The sequence below is a fragment of the Sorex fumeus genome, unplaced genomic scaffold, assembly GCF_029834395.1.
Source record: "Sorex fumeus unplaced genomic scaffold, SorFum_2.1 ptg000169l, whole genome shotgun sequence".
Taxonomy (NCBI): Eukaryota; Metazoa; Chordata; class Mammalia; order Eulipotyphla; family Soricidae; genus Sorex; species Sorex fumeus.
In genome coordinates this window covers 9,833,107-9,855,012 of record NW_026606226.1, presented here as the reverse complement: position 1 = coordinate 9,855,012, position 21,906 = coordinate 9,833,107, and the positions used below count along the sequence as shown (strand labels likewise).

The 21,906-nt window shown below is 43.8% G+C and overlaps 1 protein-coding gene across 1 annotated transcript in view; it reads left to right on the top strand.

The window, feature by feature from the left end:
• CUL5 (cullin 5) overlaps positions 1-17,628 on the top strand; it is a 66,813-nt gene extending 49,185 nt beyond the window's left edge. Inside the window, exons 12-19 of the mRNA XM_056107523.1 lie at positions 5,105-5,237; positions 6,023-6,154; positions 6,772-6,895; positions 7,546-7,721; positions 10,001-10,162; positions 11,373-11,491; positions 12,008-12,131; positions 13,718-17,628. Of these exons, the coding sequence (XP_055963498.1) occupies positions 5,105-5,237; positions 6,023-6,154; positions 6,772-6,895; positions 7,546-7,721; positions 10,001-10,162; positions 11,373-11,491; positions 12,008-12,131; positions 13,718-13,912 (1,165 nt within the window). The 3' untranslated portion in view covers positions 13,913-17,628. The remainder of the gene's footprint in view (positions 1-5,104; positions 5,238-6,022; positions 6,155-6,771; positions 6,896-7,545; positions 7,722-10,000; positions 10,163-11,372; positions 11,492-12,007; positions 12,132-13,717) is intronic.
• Positions 17,629-21,906: the final 4,278 nt, after the last annotated feature.

Here is a 21,906-nt window from a genome sequence, read left to right as displayed (position 1 = left end):
AGTTCAAGAGGCTGAGCACAAAAATAAAAGCAATTTCTTCAGTATTGAATTCTTGGGATAGAGTCTTTTGGGGGGGCGGGGGAGGGGGCACACCTGACGATGCTCAGGGGGTTGTCCCTGACTCTGCACTGAGGATTCACTCCTGGCTGTGCTCTGGGGACCATTGGTAAAGCTGGGAATTGAACTCTGGTTGTCTGCGTATAAGGCAAGTGCCTTCCCCTTGCTGGACTGTCTCTCTGACCCCCAATAGATTCTCTTTTTCTTCTTGAGTCAGTGCTCAGGGGTTCCTCCTGGCTCTGCACCCAGGAATTACTCCTGGTGGTGCTCAGAGGGACCATATGGGATGCCAGGGATTGAACCCGGGTCAACCATATGCAAGGCAAACACCCTACCTGCTATACTGTCACTCCAGCCCCTGCCCCCCTCCCCCAGTAGATTCTTAATTGGTCAGATGTATTTGTAAACTATTAGACTCAGTTCACAGACGTTAAATTTATTTGTATTGATGAAAAGTATGTCTCTAGCTTTTTGGTTTTGGCCTTTCATAGGTCGGGGGGGGGGTTGTTCTTTTTTTGTAATATTGTGGGGATTTTTGTTTTTGTGGGCTTTTCTGTTTTCTTTTGGGGCCACATCTAGTAGTGCTCAGTGCTTACTCCTGGCTCTGCACTCAGATTATTCCTAGTAGGGTTCTGGAGACCATATGGGGTGCCGAGATTTGAACCCGGGCTCACTATGCAAGGCAAGCTCTCTACCCACTGTATTGTCTTTCTGGCCCTAAAGTTTTTTTGCTACCAGGATTATGCTTGCAACATAAAAAGTATTGGGTGTAACCCTTGAGCATTGCCAAATATGGGGTGCCCCCCAAAAAAAACCAGTATTAGGAGGTATTTGTAACTTTTATAACTTCTGATGAATTATTGGGGCCAGAGAAGTAGTATAGAAGGCTAGGTGCTTGCCTTGCATACAATTCCTGGAACTCTCCCCGATTCAATCTCTGACAGTGAAATGGCCCCATGAGCACTGCCCACGGCCACTCCCAGTAGAGTTAGGAATGGCCACCTGTGTGTTTGGCCCACCTTCTCCCCCCCTTTGCAAAAACCTTTAAAAACAAAACAGAATGTAAGTTGCTGTTATTTTTTCCTTCAGTGTGTGGTAGAATTCAGTAGCAAAACACTCTGGGCATGGGTTTTTCTTCTGGGCGTGAGCACTGGACCGTGTCCATTGGTGCTCCAGGGACTATGAATTCCTTGCTCAGCCTGAGTGCCTGGGCCATGCTCATACAGGGCACCGTGTGTGGGACTGGGTCTCTGGCCACCACCGCCACATCCAAGCCTTGCCCTGTGTCATCTGCTTGGCCTCTGGGAAGGCAGTTTTCTTTATGGGAAGTTTGTTTTTTGTTTTGGTTTTTTAATCATAAGTTCAGTTTCACAAGAACAAAGGAACACTAGCAAATAACCACTTGGAGCAAGGGGAAGAGCACAAAGCATCAGTTATTTCAGCAGTTACGGGAGCTCAGCATGGGCAGTGGGAATAGATTGGGGCTGAGCTAGACCCCGGGAAGTGATCCAGTCTTCAGTCTCACTCTGACCTCTGTCTGCCTCAGCCGACAAAAGAGGTCGCTCCCACTAATGTGGGGATTAGTGCCTTCCAGGAAAACCGTTGTGAATCTCAACTTCCTTGTCCATCTACTCTTTTTTTAAGACTGAGCCCTCTGCTGGCAGGATAGGCTTTCTGCCTCTTAGCTACTCTTCACTGAGATGAGCTAAGAAAGGCTTATTACCCTTTCTCAGTTCTTCTAAGACATGTTATCTTGGAATATGAAAAGCTTCCAAGTTGCATAAGAAATGAGTTTTATTTGCGTATTGATGCTGATTTCACTGTATCACTGTCATCCCTTTAATGGTCGAATTACTTGAGTGGGCGCCAGTAACGTCTCTATTCCTCCCAGCCCTGAGATTTCAGCAGCTTCTTCTTACTCATCTTTTCCCAACGATCGGAGGCTCTTTCAGGGTCAGGGGAATGAAACCTGTCGTCGTTACTGTATTTGGCATATCGAATACATCACAGGGAGCTTGCCAGGCTCTGCCCGTGCGGACGGGATACTCTTGGTAGCTTGCCGGGCTCTCTGAAGGCATATATTTATATATTTCTCTCTAGATGCTTATGCTGATTTCCAGAAAACTAATTTTTGTTGTTGTTGGATTTATATTTGTTTTTGAGCCACATCTGGTATACTCAGGGATTATTTCTGGCTCTACACTCAGTGATCACCGCTGGTGGTGGTGCCCAGGGGACCATAAAGGATGCCAGGGATTGAACCCCAGTCGGCCACGTATAAGGCAAGCTTCCTACCTGCTGTACTATCTCTCCGGCCCAGAAAATTTTTTTCTAATAACTAGGTATCAGATTCTTTTAAGACTCAATTTTTTTTTTTTTTTTTGGCTTTTTGGGTCACACCTGGCGATGCACAGGGGTTACTCCTGGCTCTGCTCTCAGGAATTACCCCTGGCGGTGCTCAGGGGACCATATGGGATGCTGGGAATTGAACCCAGGTTGACCCGGGTCGGCAGCGTGCAAGGCGAACGCCCTACCCGCTGTGCTATCACTCCAGCCCCTCAAATGGTTTTTGATTCTTCACTTTTGATGCCCAAAATCCGATGCGTAATTAAAACTTTGTTTATATTAGTATGTTGTCGTTGTTTTCGTGGTGAAGCAAGGTAGTTTCTATTGAATGATACTTTCTTAGAATGATGTGAGGGGAGATAGAGAGGGGGAAGTTCAAGAGAGAGCATAGGCTTCTCCAGAGTGGAAAACATAAACATGTGAAGAGACAGAGAGACAAGCAAGTGAGCTACATGTTCAAGGGGAGCATGGGTTCGGAGAGCGAGCCTGAAATAGTCCGGACTTTCAAGAAACAACTCAGGAAGGTCTTAACAAGAAAAAGTACCTTCTGAGGAGTTTCGTCCATCTTCTTATTTGAATAAGAACATTCAGTGGGGGGGGGGGGGGGAAGAGCATATTTTATAAAAATTGAGTAGACAGAGATAGAAAACTCAGCTGGTAGGGCATTTGCCTTGCACGTGGCCATCCCGGGTTTGATCCCCAGCATCCTGGCTGGTTCCCCAAGCCCTGCCAGGATTAATTCCTGAGCGCAAAGCCCGAAGTTCGCCCTCGAGAGCATCATGGAGTGGCTGCTTAAAACAAGCAAAAACCGCGAAGTCTCCCCTCCATTCGCTTTCCCCAAAAGTCCAAAACTAAAACAACAGCTAAGAGCTGAACATGGATATGATAAAATTTTACATGTGCCTATATTTTGAATGCACACCACATAGTTGTGTGCTTATGCACTTTGGATGTCTAATTACTAGAAAATAGCATGAAAAGCATCTGTCAAGCCTGAAAGCATTCAAATATAGCACCCTGTATTTGGGGGTGGGAGATAGAGCCAGAGGGCCACCTTGCCTGTCTGGGTTGCGGTCTTGGCGTCGGTCTTCACGTCTGCCCCCAGCACCTCTGGGTGTGGCCCCAAAGGCCTTCAGTACCTCTGGCCCCAGCAGCATTGCCCTGCCTGGCCTGAGTATCGAACCCTTCAGCCCGCTGTCTGAGCACCATCGGGAGTAACCCCCTCCCCGGCAAAGAAATACATAGTGCACTGGTTTAGATCTCTATCAGGAAAGTGACGAGAAGATGCAAGTTCGTTCTTCATTGTTTAAGAAGAATTTATGAGAGAGACAGAGATCCAGTACCACTGAGAGCAACCTCTGAGCACTGTGGGGTGTGCCCCCCCAAAAAGGAAAAGTTTGTGAGTGGCCAGAGAGATAGCATATCAGGTGAGGTGCTTGCCTTGCATGCAACCAACATGAGTTCGATACCTGGTATCCCATATGGTCCCCTGAACACCACCAGAAGTCATCCCTAAGTGCAGGGCCAGAAATAATCTGTGATCGCTGGGCGTGACCCCCAAAACCAAAATAAAATGCAAGTTTTTATGCTGTTACTTATTTCTGTTGGAATTGAACCAAGAACCTTATCCATGCCATACATACACTCTTCTATGTCCACAGTCTTTATTTCTGCATGCGTTTGTTGTTGATAACCAGGACCTGTGGTACTCGTGACCATGTGGTATCAGGGATCTAATACCGGCTCTGCCACATGCCAGGCCTATACTTTACCATAAGCTGCGTTGTGTCCCTGGCCCACTGTTTTTTCCTGGTGTGGCATTCATCAGATCACTATGAATAAAGATACATTTTGGGGGGGCATCACCCAGGAGTGCTGGGGCCTGCTCCTCTACATATTACATACCCGGGGATTGAACATGCAAAACACTCAATGTCCTGCTCCAGCCTTTCGAGCTGCCTTCTAGGGCACAAAGTAAGTTTCATCTTACTATATTAATAACAGCAAATTTTCACTGACTTATAAGTATGTAAGAATGTACATAATTTTTACAAGTATTCAGCACGTATCTGAAGGTTTGGGTTCTTTTGGGAGGGAAGGGAGGGAGGGTGGGTGGGTTATTTTTTGTTCTGGGGAGCAAACCTGGCTTGCTTAGTGCTTACTCCCGGCTCTGTGCTTAGGGGTCCCTCAGTCCATGTGCTCGGGGGAGTGAGGCAGTGCTAGGGGTGAACCAGGGATGACTGTGTGCAAGGCAGATGCTCTTCCCCTTGTACTGTCTCTCCAGCCCAAGTATCTGAAGAGAATATTTCAAGATCCTTGGCAAGGCCACCATTCGAGTCAGCCGTAGAGGAGGACTGGGGGTGCAGCCTTCCCTGCAGGAGCACTTTGGGGAGCACCCCGGAGTGGGAGCTCCCTCCCTTCTGCACCCTGGGAGGTGTCCTGCTCACCTAAGGCCTGTTCCTCGGCCTAGAAGAAATTTGTGGGAAATTTTCTCTTGAACAAAACATTGGTAGGAACTGGAGAGAGAGTTCAGCAGGTAGGGTGCTTGCCTGGCACATAACCGAGGTTCCATCCACGGTACCGCGTATGGTCCCCTGAGCATTGCTGGGTGTGGTTCAAAAAACAAAAAAAAAAAAAGAAAAAAACCATTTTTTAACTACCAATTGTTTTTCATCAACTGCTTTTAATTTTTTTTTTTTAGGGTAGGATTAAAAACTCAGCCAGAATCAAAATGCCCCGAGCTTCTCGCCAATTACTGTGATATGTTGCTAAGAAAAACACCATTAAGCAAAAAACTAACTTCTGAAGAGATTGAAGCAAAGCTAAAGGAAGTGGTACATGCATTTTTTTATTTCAAGTTACCAAATTTCTTTGTATTTGTGTTCTGCCCATAAAACTTTCCAAGATACCATCCATTTTTGTATGTATGTATGTATGTATGTATCTGTGCATATATATATAATATAAAAACACTAATACGAAATTGTGTAGTACAGGATTCTCTACAGGGGAGTTATTTTTATTTCTGAATTTTTTAATTTGTTAACTGAAAGAACAGTAGCATTTAATTCTTCTCTTTTCTTGATTCTTTTTAGCCAGTTAATTTCTAGCTACTAGTAAAGGACCAGATAGGATGGGAGAGTGAGCTCTAAGGTATCTGAATGGCAGTTAATATTCTGGGAGGGTTTTTTTGGTTTGTTTTATAAAATGCAAAGTAGATAGTGCTGATTGTGTGTAGGTGAGGTGCTGGTTGTTTTCATTTTCACTTTTCTTCTGTTACGTATACTGCAAGCTCAGGAAAGCAAAGCGATTTAAGGAAGAAAGCCTTGAGAGAAGTCAGATCAAAGTAAAGAACCGTGATTTTCACATAAAAGCTTTTTCACGTAAAATCTGAAAAATGGATGATACAACTAAAAGTTATCTGGTTACTGTCTCAAATTTGCTGACTTTTGCAGTATCAGGAACAGTCGTTTCTCAGCAGCGGCAGTTTAGTGGCTCTCTGTCCCTACTGTATATAAATTCCAGAATTTTGACAGTTAGGGGATAAGGCAAGATTTAAATGAGAGTTGGCTAAAAGATCATATGAGAGTTGAAAGTAACTTTTTCCTCCCCTCTACAGCTCTTGGTACTTAAATATGTACAAAACAAAGATGTTTTCATGCGATATCACAAAGCTCATTTGACACGACGTCTTATATTAGACATCTCTGCCGATAGTGAAATTGAAGAGAATATGGTAGAATGGCTCCGAGTAAGTAATCTCTTTTTTTTAAATACTTGGTTCTGTGCTGGGGTAGAGCACAGGCTTCCTCCAAACAGAGCATGATTCCAGCACACTGCCTTTTCTCTGGCCCTGATGTGTTATTTGTGTCGTCGTTTGTGGGTTTAGAAGCTAGAAGTGAAGGCAGTACCTCAAACATGACCCAACTGATGGCAGTGAATGGAAATTAAGGGGTACCGTTGGGGGATTGCTGTCTAACTGAACGGAATAAGTGAAATTCCTCTATATTGGAATCTGTAAAGAAAGCCAGAATTGCTTTACTGTCTTATTTAAGAATAAGAATGTTTTTAAGAATAAAGTTAATGAATATAGACTATAAACATTCTAATAAAAGAATGCTTGGGGCTGGAGAGATAGTCCAGTGAGGAGGGCACTCGCCTTGCATGCATTCTACCAGGGTTCAATTCCAGCACACCCTGAGTGATTCCTGAGTGCGGAGCCAGGAGTAAGCCCTGAGCATCACAGGGTATGACCCCAAATCAAACAAAAAATAAATTTTTAAGTATTTAACACTTCCTTGACGACTAAGTTGTTTTCTGGATTAGGTGAAAGTTTTTTCTTAGCTTTCTCTGTCTTTGGTTTCATAGGAGGTTGGGATGCCTGCAGATTATGTGAACAAGCTCGCTAGAATGTTTCAGGACATAAAAGTGTCTGAAGATTTGAATCAAGCATTTAAGGAAATGCACAAAAATAATAAATTGGCCTTACCAGGTATTATTTTGTGATTTTGTGTGTATGTATATGTATATATTTAAGCCCTTTTTTTAAAAATAAAGAATATCTTTGTTTTCTAGTCAGTAAAAATTAAACTTTATGTTGGTTCAATCTGGCACCACCAAAGAAAGAAATAAATAAATAGAACGGGATACAAAGATGTTGCAAAATCCACATTCCTTAAAGCCATCAGGCAAAGTAGAACATTTGTTACATTTGTTTGTTGGTTTGTGTGATTTATTTATTCAGAGTTTTGTTTTTGTTTATTTTGCAGGGAGGGGGTGGACAGATGGTCGTGGGGTGGTGAGGGAAGTTGGGAGATAGCAGACACTTTGCGACTGTGCTGGGGGTCCAGGGACATCCCTGGTGAGGTGGTGGACCAGCACGTTCCCCTCAGAGTGCTGCGGGATGGGTGGGCATGCCTGGGCACGCGGCCCAGAGCCTGGTACAGGCTGACATGTGTTCCACCGCTGAATTACCTCAGTATCCCAAAAGGACACTTTCTCCGAAATCTTTAGAGTCTTGTTTATTTTTATTTTATACTGTGTTTACTGTATTGTTGTTTGATTAAAATTTCATCCATTGCCAAGGTATTTTTTGTTTTTGTTTTTGCTGCATTTCATATTTTCTGATATTCTTACCTATAGCTGATTCAGTTAATATAAAAATTCTGAATGCTGGTGCCTGGTCAAGAAGCTCTGAGAAGGTCTTCGTCTCACTTCCTACTGAACTGGAGGATTTGATACCTGAAGTAGAAGAATTTTACAAAAAAAATCATAGTGGTAGAAAATTACATTGGCATCATCTTATGTCAAATGGAATTGTAAGTAGATGATGTATTCGCTTAGGTGCTGACTCAGCTGCAAGTAGCCGCCTCAAAGGGAGAGTTGCTGGCCATTTGCTCCCTCACAGGCACTGTGGCTCTTGGCAGCATGTACTGAGTCGGGAGGCTTGGGACTTGGGCATTGACCTTCAGAACAGGGCAACAGGAAAGGAAAGATAAGGTATAGCTAGCTACTCTTAAGGGCAATTTCTAGAAGTTTCCCGATGATTTCCATTCATATCTTACTGGGCACAACTCAGTGACATAACCACATTTTGTTCCAGGGAAAACTGGAAGATGATCCTTTATTTTGGGTCATTTAAGGTTTGCTAAATATTTTGTTACTTTTTTTTTTTCATAATTTTATTATTTTTTCTTATATTTATTTATTGAATCACTGTGGGAAAAGTTACTAAGCTTTCAGGTTTAAGTCTCGGTCACACAATGATCAAACACCTCTCCCTTCACCAGTACTCATTTTTCACCACCAAGAACCCCAATATACCCCCCCTCCCACCCCTCCCAGTACCTGTGAGGCAGATGATTTCCACTGAACTCTTCTCTACATTGATTACATTCATTATTTCGACAAAAGATGCACCATTATTGTTTAGAATTCCCCCCCCCCCCAACAATCAGAATTGCTGAAAAGGCATTGTGAAATACTTTGTTTTCTATAACTGGTTATGAGACTCATATAATGATTTTGGATTTCTGCAAAGAGCCAGATAATTACGAGATTGGTTTCTGTGCATCTGGTGTTATGGCTGTGCTGGAGAGCCGCCCGTGGGGGGCAACTCGTGACCTCAGTAGGGCGTGAAGGACGAGCCGGTACTGCCCCCCTTCCCATGAGACTGCAGTTGCCTCGTCACCGCCGGCTCATACCTGGCTTTCCAATAAGCTCTGAGGCGGCGGCCACCTTGCTACCAGCGGGGGGGAAAGGCGGAAATGAGCAACACCCTTTCCCTCCCAGGGAGGCATGTCACCATAGTTTAACGAATGGTCCGTTCACTTTTCTGCCGCAAGCTGCCGGGTTCTGGATTAAGTCCTTTTGCCTCTGGAGCCATGGTTGTACCGGAGAGCCGCTAATGGGGAGCAACTCGTGACCTTGGTAGGGCGTGAAGGATGAGCCGGTACTGTCCCTCTTCCCATGAGACTGCAGTTGCCCCGTTACTGCCGGCTCATACCTGGCTTTCCAAGAAGCTCCGAGGCAGCGGCCACCTTGTATGCGGTCCAGATGCATTTCTGCCAAAAACTGCTGGGTTTCGAGATTTGTTTCAGAGTCTCTGGGATCATGGCCATTAATTAGCTTGATCAGGAGCCAGAGAGGCCGTTTGTAGGTGGCGACTTGGGGTCTCGCTGGGATGGGGAGGAAAGGGCTGGTTCCACCCCAGTCTGGTGAGGCCCCGCGTGTCTTGTCACTGCAGGCCCAAACCTCTGGAGGATGAAGGTCACCGGGCCGCCAAGGGGAGCAGGCCAAGGCATGAAACCTGTTCCCACCTGGATTGGCCCAGTGCCAGTAACCTACTGCAGGAACAGGACGCATTTCTGCCAAAAGCCTTTGGGTTCCAAGATTCGTTTCTGAGTCTCTGGGTTCATGGCCATTAAGCAGTTCGATCAGGAACCAGAGAGGCCATGCCTCCAATTCTACAGCTGAGCCGGAGGTGGTTTGTGGGTGTGTCTCCCACATACCTAACTTTTGGCCTTTTACTTTCTTGATAAACTTTGCCCCAAGTTCTTGGGGTCTGGCCAAAGGCACAGCAGCGATTTTGGGGTATCTGAAAACCTGACAGTGCCATCAGGATGCCGATGCACTCGCCTCACAGGTACAAATTGACCTGCTGGTGGCACCAAACCCCCATATTACTGTTTTAAGAAAATACAAATGGAGGGACCAGAGAGATAGTACAGTGGGGAGGCACTTGCCTTGGATGCAGGTGTCCTGGGTTCAACCCCCCACATCCCAGATGGTCCCCTGAGCCCCAACAGGAGTGATCGCTTGAGGGCAGAGCCAGGTGTAAGCCCTGAGCACTGCCAGGTGTTACCCCAGAAATAAAACCAAAAAAAACCGAAGTACAAGTGGATATTGAAAGATAACTAATACACTAAAATTGGAACGACAAAGAGATTGGCATCAGCCCTGTAGGAGGGTGACAGACATGCGAGCTAGTGAAGCATTTCATATTTTTATTAAAATCTTAGACAAAAAGTGTTTCCTGTATGTCATATAATAAATAAAGATGATAGTCACCTGGAAATACTCTTTTTATCTGTTCTAGATAACATTTAAGAATGAAGTAGGTCAGTATGATTTGGAAGTAACGACGTTTCAGCTGGCTGTGTTGTTTGCATGGAACCAAAGACCCAGAGAGAAGATCAGCTTTGAAAATTTGAAACTTGCAACGGAGCTCCCTGATGCGGAGCTTAGGAGGACGCTATGGGTTGGTTTTCATACGATACTTTTTGTTTTGAAAATTGGGTCCTTTCTAGCAAAAAGTACGTTCCCATTATGTATAATACAAACAAACAAACACTGTCCTCCCGTTGATCGTCGATTTGCTCAAGCGGGCCCAGTAACGTCTCCATTGGAGACTTTGTTGTTACTGTGTCTGGCATATCGAATACGTCACGGGGAGCTTGCCAGGCTCTGCCGTGTATGTATAATAATTATACCAATTATTCAAAATGGCTTTGACCAAGAAAAATACAGCTAATCAGGGAGTTAGGAAAATAAGGAAGATGAGTGAAAAAGGAGAAAAGCCAAAAAGAATAGGGAAAAGATTCAACTAGTAGTGATTGATTGTGGGCCCACACTTGATGTTGCTTGACCCAGGGCCTCACACATGCACGCTTGGTGCCTGTTTTACCACGTGAGCTGCATCTCCAAGTCCTGAGTTGGTTCTTAAATTTCACCTGTGAGGAATGGGATCTTTTTTGACTTGGGGGGTGGGGGGGTGGGGCGGGGACGAAGAGAAGTTGTCAGACTACTCTTGTCTGTGCTCAGGACTTCCTTCTGGCTTGACCATAAGGTTTATACCGAGAATGTGTTCAACGACTTAACAACCAGAATGTAAGAATTGTAAACCTTTTGGTCTTTTTGGGGTTTGTAAAATGTACAGTGCTCATAACTACATTTTATCTATATTTCATAGACAGCTTAAATTGAAAGTTCCAAAATAGGGTCCGGAGCTCACTCAGAGTACATGCTTTGAAAGCAGGAGACCAGGATTTGTCCCAGGCACCTCCTATTCCAAGGAGCACCACTGGCTGTCAATTTAAAAGAAAACAAAGGAAAATCTCAAAAACAATCCCCACATATGGTCCTCCTGAGCACTGCCAAGTGTAGCACAAAAACAAAATAAACAAAAAATTCAAAATAAACAGTTACCTAGAGAGGAATGCTGGCATGTCACTAACAAGTGGTGGTTGCTGTGGTCATGTGGGACCGGTGTGATGTGAATCGAGCATGTGTTGCTTCCTCAGACCAGCTTTCTCCTCATTCTCTCTTTCATTGCCGTGCTTGCACTGTTAGATCAAAAGAGGTAGCACGTAGAAGCACAAGTTCTGCGTTTGTCCTGAGAGCCCCTTCTCGAGAAGCCTGCACTGCGTATCCCTTACTCTTGGTGATGCTAATTATTTTCTACTCTTTAGTCTTTAGTGGCTTTCCCGAAGCTCAAACGGCAAGTTTTGTTGTATGAACCTCAAGTCAATTCACCCAAAGACTTCGCAGAAGGTACCCTCTTCTCAGTGAACCAGGAGTTCAGTTTGATGTAAGGGTTATGTCAGTTCATTTAAAATTTATATGTCTTACGTGAATTTTAGTTCTTTATTTATAGCAAAATAATTTTTCCTGCAGGTGATTTAAGGTGTCTGCATAGTGTCTTCACTTTAGAGTCATGCTGTTTATTTATATGAACAGTAGTGAATTTATAGTGTTTGAAATTTTTTCATAGATACATTTTTGGTATTGCTGTACTTCTTTTTGTCTTAAAGTCATATCCGTTGGCCGATCACTTTCATAGCAGTACAAATTAGATTGATTTTGTTACTAGTGTGGTCACTCATTTTATTAACAATATTCATCTTGTTTGAGAAATATTCATAGATGTTTATTTTAAATGAAGCTATATGTATGTTTTCCCTTTAAATAGTCTTGATAGGAATTTCCTTTAAGTATTCTTGATATGAATTTTTACAGTATTTCTAAACCTTTTCTCAGACATTATTGTTACTATAGTATTTGAAAAGCTTTTTACTATAAAATATTTGATTTAATGTTTTTATAGAAAAAATGCAAAAGTTCAGAAAAGGGGTAAAATCAACTTGATTGGACGCTTGCAGCTTACAACGGAAAGAATGAGAGAAGAAGAAAATGAAGGAATAGTCCAGCTAAGGATACTCAGAACCCAGGTCTGTCATGTTAAGACACTGTAGCACTGTCCTCCCGTTGTTCGTCGATTTGCTCGAGCGGGCCCAGTAACGTCTCCAATGTGAGACTTCTTGTTACTGTGTTTGGCATATGAGTAAGTCACAGGCAGCCTGCCAGGCTTTGCCGTGTGGGCGAGATACTCCCAGTAGCTTGCCGGGCTCTCCGAGAGGGGCGGAGGAATCGAACCTGGCTTGGTCGGCCAGCCGTGCGCAAGGGAAATGCCCTACCGCTGTGCTATTGCTCCAGCCCTTGTTAAGACAGAATGTCTAAATTTTGTTTGACATTTGTTTTTGTTTTTTGGTTTCTGTTTTAATTTCAAGCATATAAGTATTGTTTTACCAGAATATACGAATCCTATTAGTGGCTGGGCCAGAGTGATAGTACAGTGGGTAGGGCACTTCCCTTATATGCAGCCAACCTGGATTTGATCACCAGCATCCCATACGTCCCCCGAGCTCCGCCAGGAGTGATCCCTGAGTGCAGAGCTAAGAGTGATACCTGGAGGGCCAACAGGTAGGGCGTTTGCCTTGCATGCTGCAGACCCAGGTTCTATTTCTGGCATCCCATATGTCCTCCAAGCACTGCCAGGAGTAATTCCTGAGTGCAGAGCCATGATTATACTCCGAGTATAGCCGGTTGTGACCCAAAAAGGTGGGGGTGGTGTGGGAGGAGTAACCCCTGAGCATCACTGAGTGTGGTCCCCGAAAACAAAAATAAAAGAAAATCTATTAGTGGCATTCTCTTCAGAGTTGGACAAAGTGTATATATGGCCTCTGGTAGAGCCTTAATTGACCATGTTTGAATAAAAGTTTCAGCAACAAGTTAGAGTTCTAGGAATAAAATATTTAAAATTTTAATTGTAAAATCTGATTCTATTGGAAAACAATATTAGAGAATATTTATTAGAACATTAAAGAGGTGGGACTGGAGAGATAGCACAGCCGGTAAGGCATTTGCCTTTCATGCGACTGACTCGGGTTCGATTCCCAGCATCCCATATAGTCCCCTGAGCACTGCCAGGAGTAACTCCTGAGTGCAGAGCCAGGAGTAATCCCTGTGCATCACCAGGTGTGACCCAAAAAGCAAAAACAAAACAAAACAAACAAAAAAAACATTAAAGAGTGGGGGCTGGAGCGATAGCACAGTGGGGAGGGCATTTGCCTTGCACGTGGCCAACCTGGGTTTGATCCCCGGCATCCCATACAGTCCCCCAAGCACCACCAGGAGTGATTCCTGAGTGCAGAGCCAGGAGTGACCCCTGAGCATTGCTGGGTGTGACCCAAAAAGCGAAAGCAAAAACACACAAACATTAAAGAGGGGTCTGGAGTGATAGTTTTGATAGGTAGACTGTTTACATTGCATACAGCTGGTTTGATCTCAGGCACTACATACAGTACCCTGGGCAATGCCAGGTGTGGTCCCAAAACAAAACAAACAGAAAAGACTTATCTGCTAGTGATTGTCAATCATTTGGTTGTATGTTACAAATGGTGAAGAACGTGGCTTTTCATTTTGTTCTGTTTAAAATAACTTGAACTATTAATCTTATTCCACTTTTTTTTTTTAGGAAGCCATTATACAAATAATGAAGATGAGAAAGAAAATCAGTAATGCTCAGCTTCAGACTGAACTAGTAGAAATTTTGAAAAACATGTTCTTGCCACAGAAGAAAATGATCAAAGAGCAAATAGAATGGCTAATAGAGCACAAGTACATCCGAAGGGACGAGTCGGATATCAACACTTTCATTTACATGGCGTAACTTTGAATATCACGGACAATACTCAGAACCAGATTGTAGAGTGCTTGGGCAGTGAGTTGTACCAGTCTGTGCTGGAGGAAGGTTCATTTGGACTTTGATTACATAAATATTCGAATCTCTGCCTTACCTGACAAAGCAATGGTCTTTTGCCACCCCATTAGTCGGCATGCTGGCGCTCCCTTCATGTTGCACTCTTTCACAGCATGCTGTTTTGTGGAGAAACTTGCGTTCATGAAGAGCCCATTAGGAACTTTGAAAAGTCGGTTTGATTTACACCCGCTAGAAGAAAGCCGGTTGGGAAGGTTGAGAGCGGGCAGAATTCTAGATGCGTTCGTTCTCTCTCTCTGTCTCTCCCCCCAACCCCACACGGAAATGTACTTGCACATGGACGGATCTTCGGATGTTTGTGCACTGAAAAATGCTGTTATGGTTTTTTTAAATGCAATTAAAGCTAGATGTAGCACTGTTGGTTTCTTTTGATCAAAAGAGTGGGCTTCTCTGCACAGCTCGGGGGAGGGCAGGCGTAGCGAGGACTGACAGGTGGAGGGTTCCTGCTCTGCCGTGTAATAATCTGGATTTGATGGGGACTTCGGAATGGTAGAACATTTTTCCAGCTACGAACATTGGCTTTCTTCAAGCAGGAGACTGCTGTTTTGATTGGTTGTTTTATGATAAAGATTTTTTTTATGTCTTACATGGCTAGAGAATTTGTTTTGAAAAAATGAAGCTTCTATTGTGGTTTCAGTTGTTGAAAAATAAGGTAAGGAAATATAGGTCATGCGATCACAGGGGCGTAATTGGAAAACCAGTATATGAAGTGTGTTTATTTACATACTTTATAGACCTAATATTTATCATACCATGTACATTTATTAAAGACATGGCAGATGTCCCCTGCTCTGATACGAGGCAATTGTACACGTGATCTCTTAATTTGCAGCATAAAAATATTTTGATATTTTAAAGTTTCATTATTAGGGATTTATCACCTGAGGTTTCTAAAAGGGAAGACATTCTGTTTTAAACGTGAAGTAACAAGCATTAGCCACCCAAGAGGAAGACAGAAATCCAACAGCGCAAGACATGAGTAACAGCTAGGGACATGCACAGCGGTAAAACACTTCCTTGCCTTGCATGTGTGAGGTCTGGGTTCGATTCCCAGCACCTCCCAGAAATTAAGGAGGGAGCAAAGACCGGAGGAACGGAAGCAAAATGGTTGCATTCTTGAGATGAGCAGTAAACTTGCCAAATATATGTACATATATATTTATATATTTTAGAAATTAACATTTTTAAAAGGTGTAGAAGGCAACATTTGTTCCTTTCAGTCAATCCAAAGTAGCAACTTATTTGTTGCTGACAACTGAAGGCCCAGAATAGTGGAGATTTTAGGATTTAAGAACCTGACTTAGAAAAACGTATTCCCCATTGGGAAAGACTGGCTCAGTGTGGATCGGTATTCATTATGGTGCATGTTTCAAATTTTCTTGCAAATTATTTTGTATCTTGTTTGATATTAAGTGATATTTTCAGTGTATGATTTCAAAGGTGGTAGGAAGTAAGAGCTGGAGTCTGACCACGCACAGTCTTACTAGCTGCGTGCTTCTGAAAGTGTTCCACGGAGCCTGCCCCACCCCAAGAGGTGAGCTGCCTGCTGAAAGGAGAGCAGATTGAAAACGTTTTAGATTGTGCTAGTTAGGGCCGGAGAGACAGTACAGCAGGGAGGGCACTTGCCTTGTACACGGCCAATTTCAGCTCAGTCTCCAGCATCCCATATGATCCCCGTGAATGATCCCTCCATGCAGAGGGAGTTACCCAGGAGTGGCCCCTGAGCACAATCCAGGAGTTACCCCTGAGCACTGCCAGGTGTGGCCCCCAGACAAATACAGACAAAAAGATTGCACCAGTTCTGCTCAAATAAATGCCTGTTCTGAAACTCGTAGGTAATTGAGATTTTGTTTCTGACTTACATCTTAGACATGAGCTCTAAGTATATGGTGATATTAGACCGAGCATATTGTGAAGTATTAAACTACAAGTAGTGCTGTACTCTTAATTAGATGACTGCTCACGAGATAGATTTGAAATTGAGAAAGTAAATTCTGTAATAATTATGGCCCTTATGGTTAGCAGTTTGGTATTGGTATATTTGCTTACGGAATGCAACAATGCCAAAGGAAGAAACCATAGCAGGAAAAATATAGGCCATTTTTTAAAGTTTAGATTACTTGCTTTAAACTGTACTTGCAGTTTTTTGCAATTTCTAATCTTTTTCATCCTTTAATTTAAGAATGAGAGCCATGATGTTTTGATTTATAAAGGCAAATTTAATGCACGTGGGTAACTAAATCCATAGCAAAGTTTTCTATTAAATTTTATAAAATTTTTAATAGCTAATTATGTCCTTACTCTATTTTGGAGAATTGAACAACAGCAAATACTGTAGACTTACTTAACGGTTTACTTCGTCATTTATGTTACGAATATAAGACCTATTCATTGGTGTTTCTGAAAACCATTTAGTTGTTAAGGTGCCTCTACCATTGACTTTTCTTTAAACCTCTTTTGACATTAGATTTGCAAATTTTAAAAGGAATCTGAAAAGCAGATTTACCAGCAGTTTGCTAAGGTACAGGATCAGTGTTCTTTTGTAGGTTCCTTTTCTCATAAAACAAGTGCTGAACAGGGATGAAATCTGACATACTTAAGAGGAAAAGAATCTAGGCTAAAAAATAGAGATGCATATTTTTCATACGTATTATGGCAATAAAGGTTAATTTAAGGTTAAGTCCGAGGTTAATTTCAATCTCAAATAGTCACCTTCTACCTTAAAGATGGAACCTTCTGGAAAACATCAACCTTTGTACCATCCTCACTGCCAGAGTAAGTACACACATCCACACAACTTAGAAGGTAAAAGTAACAAGTTCGAATGTTGTCACAATGAGACCAATAGTAGAACATTCACTGTTCAGTGATTTAATGAAGATCTTGAAGTGAATTCTGAAGTCTTCCAATTTTTACACTTATTGGAGGTGTCCCTGCAATCTGTCAGCCTGTTTAAGTTTCTTATTTTGTGCCTCAGTGTTCACGAATTTCCAAAAATGTAACGCTAGCTTTCTTATTTTTACTCTTTATTAAATTTAATACAAGATGTGACTGGAGTAGTTGAAAAGTTTTTTTTGCATTATTTGCAGTAGGGAGGGGGTCATTCACCCTCTGCAAAGGGCAGATTTTGAAAATTCAATTTGGGTGAAAGATTTGCTAGTTTTTGAGAAAGATTTGCTATCTTAAACTCAACCTGGTTTTTCTACTTTCATGTAAATGACTGGGATGCTACCTTATAAACTCTTCCAAGGTCATGTTTGTGAAATAAACATTACATGAGAGCTTTCCTGTCATCCATACCATATGTGTCGTCCGGGAGTGTTGAACAAATTGAGTTCCTAAATCGTAATCTCTTCGTCTGGTATAGACAATTTTGAATGTGTGCTACTACATACTGAGATGATGATGCTGTGTACAATTTTAATGGTAGCAGTTTCTGTATGCAGTAGGCTGAACTATTTTGATGAACTGCTTAATTTTTTGGATTTTATTTTTTAAGTTGTATAATTTATTTTCTTGCAAAATAAAAATGTGATATAAAAGCTTTCACTTATTCAGAAAGTGTTGATGTTCTAGTTCCTGGGTTTAATTAAAATTTTTGTAATAGACATTGTGAAATGGTAAATCTCAGCCAGCCTTGGGAATGAGAAGTAGGTAAAAAGAACTCCCTTGTTTTTAGTTTTCAGATTTTAGTTCCCAAAAGGAGACGAGCTTTCTTTCATCATCAGGACCTAGTTACAGGTTAGTGAATCTTTTGGGGGTTTTTTGGGTCACACCCGGTGACGCTCAGGGGTTACTCCTTACTCTGCAGTCAGGAATCACTCCTGGCAGTGCTTGGCTTTGGAGTGTGGGAGAAGCTGCCCCACTCTGTGATTGCCTGGGAGGTCCATGTGCTTGGACATGGACCATGCCCAAGAGATTTTTGCAGCTAGTTTTATATCTTTCGAAATTTATTTATGAATCTTTGGAACAGGGCAGGTAAAGGAGTTTAGACAGCGGTAGTTCCTTGAAATACCTTTTTTTCAGCCAATAATAATATGTGGGGCTGGAGCAATAGCACAGTGGGTAAGGCATTTGCCTTGCACACAGCCGACCCAGGTTCAATTCCCAGTAACCCCTGTGCATTTCTGGGTGTGATGCAAAAAGCAATAAAACCAAAAGAAAAAAATATATATATATGTTTTATATATGTAGTGGGTTTTTAAATTGAATCACCATGAAATGCACAGTTACAAGGTTGTTCATACAGTGTTTCAGTCATACAATGTTCTAGTACCCATCCCTTCACCAGTGTAAATTAATTTCCCATCAAGAACATCCCATTTCCCTCCTGACATCCTCCCCACCTGCCCTGCCCTCTCCTGTCTCTGATACCTCTCCCTCCCCCCACCCCCGATAGCACAGCAGGTAGGGCGTTCGCTTTACAAGCGGCCAACATGGCCGACCCAAGCTCGATTCCTCCGCCCCTCTCGGAGAGCCCGGCAAGCTACCGAGAGTATTCGATATGCCAGACACAGTAACAACAAAGTCTCCAATGGAGACGTTACTGGGCCCGCTCGAGCAAATCGACGATCAACGGGAGGGCCTTTACCTTCCCGGGAATTAATGGTTTGCAAAACATGTACATATATATATATATATTTTTAAACCTTTCAATACCCAGTTCTTATCCAGAGTGATTAATTCCATGAAACACACACACACACACACATATGTGTGTGTGTATATATATATATATGTATATAGGGGGGTCATACTTGGCTCAGGAATTACTCCTGGTGGTGCTCAGGGGACCATATGGGATGCTGGGAATCGAACCCAGGTCGGCTGCATGCAAGGCAAACGCCCTATCCACTGTGCTATCACTCCAGCCCTGAAATATATTTTTAAACCCAAATAATGTAAATCAAGGTAAAGGTAAAGGCCCTCCCGTTGATCATCGATTTGCTCGAGCGGGCCCAGTAACGTCTCCATTGGAGACTTTGTTGTTACTGTGTCTGGCATATCGAATACTCTCGGTAGCTTGCCGGGCTCTCCGAGAGGGGCGGAGGAATCGAACTCGGGTCGGCCATGTTGGCCACTTGTAAGGCGAACGCCCTACCGCTGTGCTATCGCTCCAGCCCTATGTAAATCAAAGAAACAACATTAATTTTTATAGAAAAAAATATTTTGGAGAAAATTTTAACATTCCCAGGTGCTCCCCCCTCCCCCCAAATAATCACCAGATCATTCACGTGACACAACACAGCCTAAAATAACAGTAAAGGCACAGATAATCAGCTGCACAGCTTGTCTAAAGCAGGGCCTAGGAGGGACTTGGGCCTAGCCACTCACTCCCAATGCCACCACTTTGCAGTTCTCTCAGTGAGGACTGCTGCTTCCTGTAGGCCAAAACAAAATGGAGCGAGGTGGAGATGGGATGTCCCTCAGCCTTCTGAAGGAGACCCAAGTCTGGACTGCCATTACCTTGGGGCTTGGAGAGATTTTTAATGTGCCTCCCCCCCACCCCCCAAACCTTTCTATCAATGTCCACAGAGAATAGATGGTGCTGGGGTGGGGGACTTGGTGCTTCCGGAGCAGAACATCCTTCCTGCAGGATTCTGGGCAGGGACCAGCTGAGCTCAGAGGGGGATCGAGCACAAACCAGCATCATTCCTATTAGCCCTGTGAGTTGGGACCATTGTGCCACACAAACAGGGTAGCTGGAAATCAGGTGGTTGCCTGAGAGGCAAATTGTATGAAATCTAGATATTGGTAGATGGAGAGTTAGAACCTTCTAGATAAGTGGTCTTCCATCGCTTGTGCTGGAAAATGTTGAAAGGTTGGAAACGGATGCAAGGGCAATGGTACACGCCATTGGCCTCGCGTGCAGGTAACTCAGGCTCAATCCATGGCACCCTGCACGGTCCTCCAAGCCCACAGGGGCTGATTCCTAAACATAGAGCCAGGAGTAATTCCCGAGCAGAGCTGGGGGTGGCCCAAGAACAAAGGTTGCAAACCACTGCCCTAGCTCCTCAGGGAGAGGCCAGGCCAGGCTTCTCTGCTAGCTCCTGGTGAAGCATGGAAATCCTCAGTGTTTGTTATCACTATGTTTCCATTTGGGAAGGAAGCTTTGGGGCCACATCCAGAGGTATTCAGGGTTACCCGCTGTGCTGTGATCAGAACATGGCCAACTGCATGCAGGGCACACGTCTTCACCTCTGCACCCTCCAGCCCTGAGTTTCCTGGTTAGAGGGTGTGTCAAGCATTTCATCTCGATGTCTGTGTCCTCTCTTGTAAGGACAGCAGTTAAGGTCCTCCCCAGCCCAGTATATCTCATCTGAATTGAACTTGATCTGCAAAAACATTTTCTAATAATGTCATACACAGGAACAGAGTTAAGGGACTTTTGGCAACATTGATCAGTCTGTGAAGAATCCCAAACATCCTTTTTGGGTCCCACTGTCTAAACAAACCAGGCCAAAATATGCAACCAAATTTGCATTTGCGCGTTTTTTTATTTTATTGTGGGTTTTTTTTTTTTTTTTTTTTGGTGGAGGATGTTCACACCGGCAATGCTATGTTATTCCTGGCTCTGCACTCAGGAATTATTCCTGGCAATTCCAGGGGACCATGTAGGGTGCTGGGGACTGATCCCGGGAGGGCGATGTGCAAGACAAGTATTGTACTATCACTCTGGCCCCTGCATCTGTGGTTTTACCCACATTTCCCCTGACCTTTTTCTTTTCCACTTTCCGAATTGTTATCTGCAGTGAAAATACTGTTCTAAAACGTTTGTTTATGGAAACCAGCCTGGGGCTACTAAAGACTAGGGGCCAGGAGTTTCCTTTCCAAAGTGCTATTATTACTTTTAGCCACTCGATGGAGCTATTGACTTGCCACTCTCTTAAGAAATGTTGTGAGCAGGAGGGGTTGGGGGTGGGGGGTGGGGTGAATGAGCCTGCAGGTCATTTGGTACCCTTGAGGCAAGTGCATCAGCAGCCTGATGGTGCCTTCAGGCTTCCTGATACCCCCAAATCACCATCGTGCCTCTGGCCGGACCCCAACAACTCGGGACCAAGTTTCCTGAGGAATTAAACCGTCGATAGTTTGATAGATATGTGGGAGTCATGCCCACACACCACCTCTTAACTCAGCCGTACAAGCTCATTTATCAGCCTTGCTTCAGAGACCCATTAATAAATCTCGAAAGAAATCAAAACCCGTGGTTAATCTCAGACCCACAGGAGGCTGAACAGACTGGGATAAATTGGAGTTGGGGGTGGGGAGGGGGTAGGGAGGGCAGGTCAGCCTGGTGCCCGCCCAAGCAGAGCCCCTGGCAGTCACTTGCTTCCACAATCCAAAATTGCCTCCATGTTTTTGGCCAGACTGCTGAAAATGCAGGTATGCGGGTTTGTGACTGAAATCTCCAGGCTGTCTTGGGGTCCGGATGGACTACCTCCCCACACCTTTCTGCTTCTGGAGTCCTCAGCCGTCACATCCATACCCCAAAGCTGATACCAGGTTTTTAAACCTCCAGCCTTACCTTCCCGATAAAAATCCTGAATGCTTGGGGCTGGAGCAATAGCACAGCAGGTAGGGCGTTTGCCTTGCACGCGGCCAACCTGGGTTCGATTCCCAGCATCCCATATGGTCCCGTGAGCACCGCCAGGGATAATTCTTGAGTGCAGAGCTAGGAGTAACCCCTGTGCATTGCCAGGTGTGACCCAAAAAGCCAAAAAAAAAAATCCTGAATGCCCTGAACAAACATGACCTCTTAGTACTTGTAGTGCATAAAAGGAAAAGGAGAGAGAAAGAGAAAGAATAAAAGTGCCTGCCATAGAGGCAGGCTGGGGGTGGGGTGTTGGGGGATGGTGGAGGGAAACGGGGAGCATTGGTGTGGAAAA